This window comes from Hetaerina americana, unplaced genomic scaffold, assembly GCF_022747635.1.
Source record: "Hetaerina americana unplaced genomic scaffold, ioHetAmer1.1.p SCAF_8, whole genome shotgun sequence".
NCBI lineage: Eukaryota > Metazoa > Arthropoda > Insecta > Odonata > Calopterygidae > Hetaerina > Hetaerina americana.
Window position 1 is genome coordinate 47,535,757 of NW_027287427.1, and position 13,225 is coordinate 47,548,981.

Genomic DNA, 13,225 nt, shown 5'->3' on the forward strand with positions numbered 1-13,225 from the left:
ATTCAACAAACCAAGGTTAGTGATTTATTGAACCTATATATTTCAGAATGAACTTAACCATTGTTCTCCATAAAAAGTGTTTTTTCCTCTTCCTCTTAATTGATTAAGTATCAGTGTGCCACTTAAGTTTGGTTGTAGATGGACACAAACTGAACATCATTACATTTTTTGTTGCCTCAGGCGTAACTTTATAGAATTTGCGTAGCATATTGAAATGAAATGAAATAATTTACTTTGTAATTCCACACAATTTTTAAATAATGTGTGTGGAATTACAAAGTAAATTATTTCATTTAATTTCAATATATCATTACATTTCTTAACTTTATCTAACTTGACAGAATCTGTCGCCTCAATTTAAAGTAAACTGTTGTTCAATACATACTTCCTACCTCCCTTCACTCGATCCAACATGCCTATACTTTTCTACCCCTTACCTCACCTGCCGAATGTTATCCTGCCTGCCAACCGTTAAAATTAACACTGCAATAGAAAATCCCACGAGTTGTGAATTGCAATCTGTGATTAGTTTTTTCCTGGAAAAAAACCACAAGCCGAAATTCGTAGGTAACTTTGTGAAATGTACGGAGACAGGATAATGAGTGCAGGCAGAGTGAAGCAGTGGTGCATTCAGTTTAAAAATGACTGCACCAATGTTCACGACAAGGACTGCAGTGGTCAGCCTAGCTTTGTCACAGATGGCCAGTTCTTGGACATCATGGACATTTGTTCGTTCACTCGTACACTAACAACACCATTAACGCATAATACTGTCTCTCGTCACTTAATCAGTGCACAGCACAAATTTACTGATGAAGTTTATTGCCAGTAAAGACGTTATCAGGATATGGATATTACGTTTGACAGGATTTCCAGTTATATAGTCCATTTAGACTCACAACTGTAATCAAACGACAAGCGGTGCTGCCTTTCAAACCCTGCAGCTCAAGGCATTCCGCCCTAGAGTGTGTCAATACAGCAAGCATTCCACCACCCCCACTTGCTACATGCAAACATAGGTTACTTTCTGGACAGCCCTTGTATAGCCAAGATTACAGTCTATTTCTAATATTTTAATGGTTTGGTTTACGCTGTTGTCTTACTGTTGATCTTCATAATTTTACTTCCACTAGACATTAAGGCATATTATTAGCCTTTTTTTATTTACACCTTTATATCAAGACATTTTTATTAACAAGTAACACATTTCTTCATATTTTTTTCTTATGCCAGTTGCTCTTTGACACTAAAGCCACTATCTTCAGTGAGCAGATCAAATATATCAGCCTGAAAAAGGTTTGGGTGTATGGTTTGTTTAACATCATTGATTTTCTGTGAACATTTTACAGTTAGGCATTTTGAAACTAAAATTATAGAAAACCCATTAATTTAGGGCTTAAAATTAAATAAAGAAAAGTATGTCTCTCATCCCATCATAGACTGAACTTCACTAATAATTTCAGGATCCTCTAAATGTATAAAAAACAAATAATGGAGGCATTTCTTCATCATTAAAATCATTAAGACAACCTATGCAATTTACCTACCCCCAGTGTTCACCATAACTTTCATCATCAGGCTGATTAGTATTAAACCATCAATTTAGCCCAGTAAATTAAATAGGCTGACCCCTCCAAAAGATTGAATAAAAATTTTATGATTTGAAAAATAATTGAATGCATTTTAAGATGAGATAAAAAATAAATTCCTTTAATTCATAGCCAAATATAAAAGGTTGAGAGGAGCCAGAGATTAAGAAAAGAGATTGCAAAGAATTCATTCTGTGATACTATACTATTTTGCACTTAATAAATCTTGGCTGATGATGTGATCATACATTCAAGTATTTTTCTTATTGGGTTTTAAGCTGTGGGCCAACAGCACCCAAGCAAAACCTATTCCAATCTGTGTGGGTACCATTATGCACGAAGGAATTGCCCATAAAGCAAAATATTTAGGGGACATGCTGTACAGTGATAGTTTTATACCTGTTTTAACTATGTTTGCAAAGGTTCTCATCTCACTGCAATTACTTTGGGCTTTTGATAGGGTTTAAGTACCATTTCTAACCATATATAATACACTCACATATCTCTGTTTGTTGTATATCTGGGTCAAATCCAAATAACTATCCTGATTTTTAAGCTATTGCAGCTGTCTTACTTTTCCACAGATTTTATGTGGCTTGGTTGTTTATCAGTATATAACCTAAAACTTTCAATAGGTACCTAGCCACTTGCCTAAAATATTCTACTAGAACCTCCTTAATCATTGTGAAAACCAAAATGACTGTACAAAATTATAACTTTTAGTCTCACTTGCTGTATGTCCCTCAAAAAAACCTTCCTTAGTATTCATTAACTACCAGCCCTATTCCAGTTTTGCCTGCTTAGGTCATGTTGGTACACAAAAGATGCATGTTGAAATGCATGAGAGAGCTATGCTATACATCATCAAACATTGGCTGTGTCATTACTTCTACATGAATTATGACATACAAGGTCTGTCCCAAAAGTAGTATGACTTATTTTTTCGCAGATAGATGAACAGATTAGCAGCAGTTTCTCTGGCTGGTTTTGAGAGAGGGAAGTCTCAGGAAAGGCTGGTTGCAGTTAGCTCCCAGCCTTTGTGAAGCATGAATCGTTCATTTGTGAAACCTGGTTACACTCTATCATGAACCGGTTATTGGAACAGCGCTACGCCATCACATTTTGCTGAAAACTGGGAAAGAGACTCATGGCATGCTCAAAGCAGCTTATGATGATAATGCCATGGATAGATTGGGTATTTTTGAGTGGCACAAGTTGTTTTGGGAGGGTAGAGAAGATGTTTAAGATACTGAACGTTCAGGATGCATTTTGACCTAAAACGTGGCAAAAATCTTGCAAGAGTGAAGGATTTTTTGGGCAGGGATCTCAGTGTTTGCATGTTTTTTGATGAATTTGGCATCCTTCAAAGTGATGTGCATCAACTTATGACCATAAACATGGGCATGAGAAAGTTGTGTGCAAACTTGGTACCGCAAGTGCTCTCGGATGAACAAAAGGAAACATGCACCCAGATCTGTCAAGAGTTTCTCGGCCATGTGAGTGAGGATCCAAATTTTTTAGACAATGTCCAACCAGAAGTTTTCCTCTTCCCCTGCCTCAAACTCATACTAAAAGGATGTCACCATGGCTTGGTGGGAGTGTTACAAGAGGCCATGACAAGGGACATAAGCAGCATTCCCGGTGTCGCCTTCCAGAAGGCATGGAAAACCCACTGTCAGAGCTGTATAAAGGCTCAAGGGTGCATCTTTGAAGACTTCTGAGTGAATGTATCAATTCTGGCAAAAATGTTTTAATATATCCAGTCCTATTACTTTTGGGTCAGACCTTGTATGACCTGTCTCTGGTCAATCCACATGCACTTTTATGTCTTCCTCTTATAGTTCTTGCAACAGCATAATAATAGGTCCATGCATACTGGTAATTAGGATAAAGTACAATTAATGATATTTTTAAGCTATCTTCAGGTTTTCATGTATGTAAATCCACATTTAAATAATCCAGATTTGAGTAAAAGCAGTCTTAGAAAATAAGTGGCTGTTGCTGCAGGTAGTAAAGGGAAGAAGCTACTAATATCTCTAAGGAAATTTTAGTTGCTGTTAATTTATGGATGTTATAAAATTAGTAAAGCCTACGTTTAGCAACAGGAACTCGATTGGTAATGAACAAATTTTAGCCATTAACTGGACCTTCCACTCGATTCACTCTGCATTTGAACCTTTCCAGTTGGATGACATCTCTCCCCTTCATATTTGAATCTCCCCCTTGAAACTCTCTCCTTGAAATTGAATTTAGATTGGAAAACTGAAATACTCAAAAATTGATACCTTATCCACAGATAAAGTTACTAGTATTAGGTGTTACTTCATGGAAATAATGAATGCTCAATAATAACTATGAGAAAAAATAATTTTTAAGTGTAAAAAAACATTGTGCCATGTATCAATTAAAGTTTTTTTTACCATGTTTATCCACAGATACTACATGTCTATTTCAAATTTGACCAAGTTCTCTTCAAACTTAGCATAATTTGAAAGTAAGTTATCTTAAAAAAAAGATAATTTTTCCCTTTGACATTGGAATATGAAACAGTACATTTTTGCGTTATACAAACTAGGTGATTTTCACCCTCCCAATTTGAAAGGTACGAGGGTCAGCTGAAAACTAATGCACACATGCTTGTAGACCACAAATTAAATGACCTTCAGAAGCACTCCTAGTGGCATGTTGAAGTAACATTCCCCCTCAACATGCGTGCGGAGGTTTGAGGTCATTACATTCATCCAGTGTATTTTGGGAAGCGGAAGTATGGAGACGTGTTCTAGTACTATTTCAACGCGATTTAGCATGCTGTTATCAAATTTTTACATGTGGAAAAGTGATTCCTACTGAGATTCATCGTCGTTTAAAGGCTGTTTATGGTGACGATACTGTTGATAGGCTTATTTAAATCGATGGGTGGTGGAATTTCGTGGTTGCAAGCCTGGAAAAACCATAATTGTTGATGAAACATGCAGCGGACGTCCAATCACTGCCATAGACAATAAATATCACAAACTTGTCAAAGATTTGATTCAAAATGACCGGCAAATCACTAAAAAGTGTGTCGCAAACCATAATGGAATATTCAAGGAAGAAGTTTGTCGTGTTAAATGCAGCCTGGCTCCAATAATCTTTCAACATGACTCTTCTGCACACCTCGTGCGCAACTGGAGAGGCTCTGCAAAACCTGAAATTTGAACCAATTCCACACCCTCCTTATTCACCTGATTTTTTTCCTCAACTCAAGAGACACCTCAAGGGTAATCATTACACCTTGGACGATGAGGTGAAGGCAGCTGTCAAGTCCTGGATTCGAGAAAAGTCGGTAGAGTATTTCAGTGACGGAATGAAAAAACTTGTTCAACATTTGGAGGAATGTGTTTGCCTTAATGGTGACTGTGTTGAAAAATAAATTTATGATTTTGAAACTTAAGAATTGTACTTCAATGTAATTTTTGCCTGATCTTGCTATTTGTTTTTGTTTGCGCTCTACAAGCATGTGTTCATTACTTTTCAGCCTACCCTCATATGTTGCCTACCTGTTAAGGCATAGCAGTCAAAAAATATATTGTACTTTAGTATTTGTCCTGAAAAAATCCTTTTACTTATGGAATGAAACAGCACCAAAACATATTTATTTCAATTGAAGTAAGATATGATGAATAATAAATGGTTAACTATGTATTACCATACATAATGCATTGTCATAAATTTTAATTTGGGAATAAGGCTACTCTGTTTGGCAATATAGTTTCAATATGTTGAAACAAGGAAAAATTTATTTACAAAAATAAAAAGTCCATAATTTACATTGTGCATTGGAAGGATCCTTTTTTAATCATAAAAAAATAAATTAAGGTCAAATCATTAATCAATGACTCAGAGCCAACAATACAACCGTAGAGAAAGGATATGTCGAGTACTGGGATATTATGCCCAAGAAACAAATTTTTCCACTGGATATTTGATGTATCAGTTACGGACACAAGTTATTCATTGGTATAAGGATTTTACACTAGTAACCATTGGACACATAAGGGACAATTCATAGGAAAAACCAATGTAGGATACTGGGATAACATGCGTAGGCCAAAAATTCCTCTTGATATTTTATGCATCAGTTTTCAGTCCAGGAGAGATCATATTCACAAAAAAATGGAAGTTTTACTCCACACCCAATGTCATTAATGCCACCATTGCGATGAATAGAGCCACAATCTTCAGCCTTGCCTGCATCATCAGGTTGAAAAGAATGAGACCATCGAGTGAATCCAGTAGATTGAAGTGGTTGGCCTGGGCAAGAAATTGAATTAACAATAAGTTAAACAAGAAATTAAGTTAGCAAATACAATTTGATTAGATACTCAGTATATTTTAATTTCAGTCATATAAATTCATAGGATGCAAATTGCTTCATAAAATTCAATATTTATTAATTATTTCATTCAATATAAATATATGTGAAAGTTTCAGAGTATCAACAGCTACTCTTTTATGCAAGTTTAACTTGGGATATTGTTATGATGGCTATTTTTCCATTTATGGTAAGTTTCAGATAGATACAGACTGCACAACAATATATATCTTTGCCTCTCCCAATAGAACACAACATGACTTCTAAGCACTACAATAAACCCTTCTTCAATTCTGCATACTTTCTTTCTCCCTTTATTCCATTCATATCGTATTCCTACCTTTCCCTTGCCTGCCTAACGTTTTCTTCACAGTTCACAGACTTCAACACCCCATTAACAATCAAAATGCTCTGCATCCACCTTTCCTCCCTCTGTTGGATTTCTTTCAAAAATCCTCTCTCCTCCCCCAGCATGCCTAGGATTCTTCATTTGTTTTCTTGTCTGTCCACTTCACCTTCTTCATCCTTCTCCACACCCACGTATCGGAAGCCTTTAATCTATGCCTAACTTCCTCCTTCAATGACTGTTTCCATGTCATACAAAACCATGCACCATATCAATGCTTTAATGAGTCTTTTCTTAGCATTCTTACTCAATGTCTTTGGCATCAATCCACTCCTCCTAGTGAAAGCTTCTTTGTCTGATGCAATTTGAATTCGTAAGCTCCTACTTTATTTACCATTTTACCCCAAAGCATTTCCTAAGTAGGTGGCTCTAGTTTATAAACTCCTAATTTAATGTTTAACTTAGCTTACCTCTTTCTCAAAAACTCCATTATCTTTTTCTGTTTCCATAGAATGTTATCCTATATCTATTAAAATTGACTATCCAATGCACTCAATAATACTTACCACCTCTTAACTGACTGGCTAACTAAAGCTAGATTTTCTGCAAACCAAGGTGATTTTAATACCCCAGCAACTTTCATTCCTATCTCCGCTTCTTTCGCTTCCCGTTTAACCATTTTCTCAAAATATACGTTGATAAGCACAGGTGATAACGGGCAACCATGCACTGCCCATCCTGAATCTCCATTCACTCATCTGAGCAGTCTGGGACATGTACAAGGTTGTCAATAAGTGCCCTTATCCTTCCAATCTATTCCTACTCTTCGCAATACGTTCATTAATTCTACCTTATTTTCTCTATAAAACTCCTTGAAATTTACAAAACAAAAAATATCCTGTTTTTATTCTATGTTCTCTCTCTATTAGTGACATCATTACTGTAATGGAATCACGTGAGCCTTTCTGAATCCCAAGTGACAATCCCATGAGTAATTATTTGACCTCCTTCCACCCTCTATGATGATCCACCTCATCCAATCAAATATCATTTAATCTGCTTGCGAAAGCAAACTTATTTTCCTGAAGTCCTCCCCTATGTCTGCCTTTCCCTTTTTTGGGAAAGGAACTACCTCTTATGAGATGAAACCTTGTGGCTAAATACCTCCCCCATAAATATACAAATTATTCTATAAAAAATATTTCTTTCACATTTTTACAAACTCTTCAGTAGTTCTACGGGAATAATATCTACTCCCATGGACTTATTTGATCATAATTCCCTTAATGCCCCTTCTATCACACCATAAACTTCTGCCTGTTCTAAAGTCATCCTTATCTACTTGTACATCAAATTTGCTTTGTTTGTTTCATCTTGTTACCCTAATGTTGTTACCATATAGTTACTCTTTGTATTCTTCCCACCTCTTGTGAATATTTCCTGGTTCAATTGATAATTTTCTAGGCTTATATTTGACATGCCGTCTCCTTCACAAGTTAATTGAGTGAGCAAAAATGAAAGAATCACTTTGTTCCTGAAGTTGTACCTAACCATAACTCACGGCCATCTTTATGAACCCGTTTTTTTCCCATGCACAAGCTGGGTTTGGCAATATAACTTCCTTTTTTCAAATGCAAAAGGCTCTCAAAAAAGGAAGTTATGTTGCCACACCCTATATACCATTTCTGGTGTCTAAACCTAGTGTTGGTGATGATTAAATGAGGAAAGAACCGCTAGAATCCAATTAATAACTAAATAAATTAATGAAAACTCCTGCCGCACTCAATTCTTAAACTGTAGTCCCCCATCTCTTCCTTGGTCTACCATCGCATTCCAATTCCCAATCATTATCAAAATTTTCTTCCGTGGAACACCCATAATTTTTTCCTCTAATTGATCATATACCTTGTCAACTTCTTGGTTCCTGAGATTCCTGTGTGGCGTGTAGACCAGAGTATGTTGGTATCTTTTGCTATATATTTTCTTGTGGGAAAATATGGGTGGACTATTTGAAATTCCCAATTGACATTAATCACTAATTATTCTTATAGCTGGTGACTTAAGTCACTGCCACTCATGCTCATGGCAGTTTTCAGTAGATTAGAAATGTTTGAATGACATATTCTCTTGTGTATCAATCCAATTGCAATTATGACTCTTGTTCACTTGAGCATAATGAGGATCTGCTAACTTATTGAATGACCAAGAGTTATTGCACAATGCCTGAAGAGGAAGTGTGAAAAATTTTGATGCAATATCAATTGATTAGTATATGATTTTGGATATATTTTATTATGTATAGATTCTCCATAGTGAAGGCTGGTCTGATTTTGGTCACATACTAAATTATGAGTCCAGACAAAATAAATAATTTCAACGTTGTCCCTGAACACTTATTTTCCATATAATTCTTTAAGAGCTACTACACTCACCAAAAATTGTGTAAAATTCTCCTTCCTTGCCTCTATCATGAAATCCAACGAAGGCCCATTCATGTTTTAACTGACTCTCTGGGTACCTTGCAAACATGGCCTGCAACACTTGATGCTCAGATTCTGAATTTAATATAGCTAAATGGCCACCTTCCATAGCACACTGTAAGGATGCATCTTCAAATCCATTAGCAACTGTGGTGTGAAATTTGTAATATCCAACTCCTGGGAATAACTGATAATCTGCTGGAAGTGGTGGTGGAGCTGTTGGGAAAAGATAATGAGTTAGGGATACCACTTTTTTATGATAAAATAAAATCAGTTAATACAAGCATTGGGAAATATGCATTTTTGTAGTTCTGCAAATAGTCACCATTCCAACCTGCTTCAAAATTAGAATAGCAAACTTCTTATTCACATGGGCACATATTCATTAAGTGGAATAGATTGTTACTTGGCTAAATTAAATGATATCCAAAGGTGCTGTAACTTAGCATAGTTCACAAATAAAGTATGCCCAAAGATATGATTTGTAATCCAGTAAAATTTGAAAAAGATATTTTCTTTTAGCTAGCCAACATTTATATTCTAATTACCTCAACTTGAAATTGCGTTCACCAACTTTTCAAGTAGAAACAGAATTTTGCTACAACCACCAAGATCTGCACCAACAGCAACTCCAGGAAGGTTCCAGCCCAGGCCCCAATGTGACTTAGTTTTCATATTTATTGTAAAGAAAGAATGATACAACTTACCAACAAAATTTGCAGCCAGCCGGAATGACTGAATTCCAGAATGATCATAGTTTGATTGCAATATTTCCATCTTCCAGTGGCTTGGAACCTTATGGTCGTCACTGTTCACAGCTGCCTGTGATATAAAGTGGCCTGTTTGGTTTTTTCTACTGGCAATAGTAAGGGAAATTGTCTTGTTCAACTCCGCACTGGTCACCCCTTGAGAGGTGATTGTTGATGTTAACCACAGGATTAAAAGTAAGGCTACTGATGTCTTGGACATTGTGTAATTCTGGTATCTGATACAAACTGAAGAATGATGCAAAAGAAATTTTTCCAACCTTTTATAGTGAATGACATGCGAATATCACTATGGAATTTAACCTCAAGGGCAATGGAAAATCTCAAAAAGTCATTCTAATCACATGAACTTGGTGTGTCTGATCTTTTAACCTCCTTGATAAATTCTTTGAACAGCTTATTTTCAGAGATCACACCATGTCACCCGGTCAACTTTGAAAAAATCTGTCTCTTTAATCTTTATGAAATACTGCTCAACTATCAAAATTATCCATAAATTTAAAGACACATTTTCCTGGTTGACTCTGTCCCTGTGTTAGCTTGGAGAGTGTATGAATCCATACAGGGATATTTTACAGCAATGCTGATTCCAGCCGTTCCCTTTCCTAGTAGCAGAGAATTTTGTTTGCAATGCTCATGATTACTATATTCCAGAGTGCGCTTTGAAACAACTAATCCCTCCAAATACGACATTATGCTGTAATTTCTGGGTATAGTTTGCCAAACGGTAAACTGTACTTCTTTTTAGTACGGTCTCAGGCTAAAGTAAGTTTGGTTTAACTTGAAAAATATTCGCCTTACCAATATAATAGCTACAAGATACAAATGAATTAAAATAGTTGTTGGTTCTTCCGAAATGTCATTGACTACCCGAACGGGTAGTCAATGACATTTCGGAAGATTTTTCTTCCTTTAAAATAACTATTTAATCAGGAAATGATTTAAGAGAATTATCACCCAAGTTGATCATTTATTGCATCACAAGAGCAAAACGTTTGAAAATGGAGCCATGGAAACCGCGCTTATTCCATTCCTCGCGAGGTGGAGTCAGTTATTACGGAAAACATTTAAGAAGCGAATTACGTACGACAATAGGTTACTTAGGGTCAGTGTGGTCACTGAGCAATGTAATTAGTGTCTAGTCTTCTGCTGTTTCCTCACGTGAATCATGTATTTATCCGTCATAATTCTGCTAATACAATTCTTCTAAAAATTCATCCTCGCGTATTAAACATTTTCAGTTTACATCCCCTTCTCTTAGCTCGTTTTGCGTCTTTTTTAAATATATTTCCAAAAGGTGTTTGATATGGAACATAGTGGTTACTCATGTCATCTTGTTCAAGCATTACTTTCCACTACTAGCCAATTTTACAATTTTAGACTTCCCTACGGATTCAAATGTCATTTTCTACGCCGCGAGACCCATAGCACCGAATTCATAATTTCTTTTTCATATATATAATATCCCAGTTTGCTTGATAATACATATTGTTTTCTGGGGAATGCAAATTTTTTCCAATTTTTATCTTACCAACTCCAATATAAGCATGAAAATATCTATTATTATAAAACCTTTGCTCATATTTGTTTCCTAGGGTGCATACGTGTACGTTATACCTTTATAAAATAGGTATTTTTGATTATTTTGTCTAAAAGACTTCATGTTTACCAGTTAATTCTGAATGTGTGATTATGCACTATTTTCATATTCTATTTCCGAAAGGTTTCTTTTATGGTGCTACTCATCTTGTTCTGAGACAAAGTATTGTCCTATGAATAATCTCCATTTCATATCTTTCAGTGGGTTATTAGCTAGTCCTATTGGTGGGAGGGAGGCTCTGCTCCTTCAACTTGACTGACAAGGGTTACCTTGCCAATAGCTCACATACTGCGGACATAACTCTTATAATAATGGAAACACATAAGAAATATCATCATGGGCATGTGTACGCTCATGATAGGGTACATAAATTGTAGTCCACCAGTTATGGTAGGTTTTCATGGACCTTCTGCTGCACTTCAAATCCCTGCTTAACATGGATCAGTGATATCCTAAACCACTAGAGTGAAGAATTATTCAACTCAATATATTTTCTTCCTCCCTCAATTAAATCCATTGTGCTTAATCTTTCCCTCTTCCATAGCTTGATTAAAATTCTCCCTTTGTAATCTTCAACTTTTCCCACCTACCGTCTTTGAATTTCACCCAACTTCCTTCTTGCCTCGTGCTTGGAACTCCTTTTCTTTCTGTCCATTCCAATTTTTCCATCCTTCTCTTCACCATCATCTAGAAACGGTTCAATCACTGCAATTCTTGTGTCTAAGGAAGCAGATTTTCTCTCATGAAACCTATATTTATAAAGACAGTGTTCATCGGCATATTCAGTCTTTAACAAACTAAATGTATTATGTAATTTTTGTATTTTATTTGGAAGATCAATGCAAGGAAGGAGGACGCAGGGTGAGGATATGGAAAGTTTGCAGAGGAAGGGTGAAATTGGTGCACTATAAAGCAAGGTTAAATCTTTATCGGGAAGTAAGAAGGGAAGATCTATGCTAACAGTTAGAGATAAGTCGGGTAAAGTATTAGTTGATGAAGAAAAGATCCAAGAGAGATGGAAGGTATGTATAGAAGATTATATGGTGAAGAACCTAAGCGAAAAAGGTTAGACATAGAAAAGAAACATGATGTAGAAGAAGATAGCTTAGGTCTAAGGGTACTTGACGATGAGATAGAAATGGCTTTAAGGGAGGTTAATTTAAGTGCGGCCGTGTGGGTAGACAGCATTTCTGTGGAACTACTAAAAGGTTTAGGAAAATGTGGGAGGAAGAGGCTATATGGACTGATTTGTAGTAACTATGAGGAAGGAATCTGGCAGGAAGACTTTGGGAGATCAGCTTAATTTCCTTTTCCGAAAAAGGTAAAGGCTACATCATGTGAGGACTACAGGACAATAAGTTTGATATCCTACGCAGCTAAAGCTGTTCTCAAGATCATAAACAAAAGGATATAGAGTAGGGCAAATAATTACTTAGGGGATGACCAGTTTGGGTTTAGGAAGGGGAGATGTACGCCTGATACCATTGCAGTATTGAGATCACTAAACGAGAGGTGTATAGAATACAACCAGGATGTATTTGCCTTTTTCGTAGATTTCAAAAAAACATTTGATAGAGTGAATCGGGAAAAACTATTGAGTATATTGAAGAAAATAGGATTAGATTGGAGGTAAAGGAGGCTAATCGGCAACCTGTAGATTTCTCAGACTGCTCAGGTGCGAGTGGGGAATGGCGAGTCCGGATCGGCAGTGTTAGGAAGAGGTGTAAGGCAGGGTTGCCCATTATCACCGTTGCTGGTCAACCTATATGCAGAGGAAATGATTAAAGAGGCATGGGAAGAACTGGAGGTAGGAATGAAAGTGGGCGGGGAATTCATAAAATCAGTTAGGTTTGCTGATGATCAAGCTTTAGTTTGTCAGTCAGCCAAGGGGTTGCAAGCATTGCTGAGTGAATTGGAAATTCAGTGCGACAGGTATGGGATGAGAATCAATATTAATAAAACAAAGGTTATGCGATTTTCTTGAAAGAAAAAGGCCAAGCTTAACATTAAAATAGGAGGGCAAAAACTAGAGCAGGTAGAACAGTTTACGTATCTCGGTAGTGTTTTGGACCGAAATGGTCAAAGTAGT

General features: G+C 36.3%; 1 protein-coding gene across 1 annotated transcript; it reads right to left on the minus strand.

Annotated features, from left to right (window-relative positions):
- Nucleotides 1-5,394: 5,394 nt before the first annotated feature.
- Nucleotides 5,395-9,751, minus strand: LOC139697858 (hemolymph lipopolysaccharide-binding protein-like). Its single transcript, XM_071596717.1, has 3 exons — nt 9,477-9,751; nt 8,722-8,985; nt 5,395-5,882 (listed from the first exon to the last, which is right to left on the minus strand). Exons 1-3 carry the CDS (start codon nt 9,736-9,738, stop codon nt 5,707-5,709), a joined length of 702 nt encoding a protein of 233 aa, XP_071452818.1. The 5' UTR covers nt 9,739-9,751; the 3' UTR covers nt 5,395-5,706.
- Nucleotides 9,752-13,225: the final 3,474 nt, after the last annotated feature.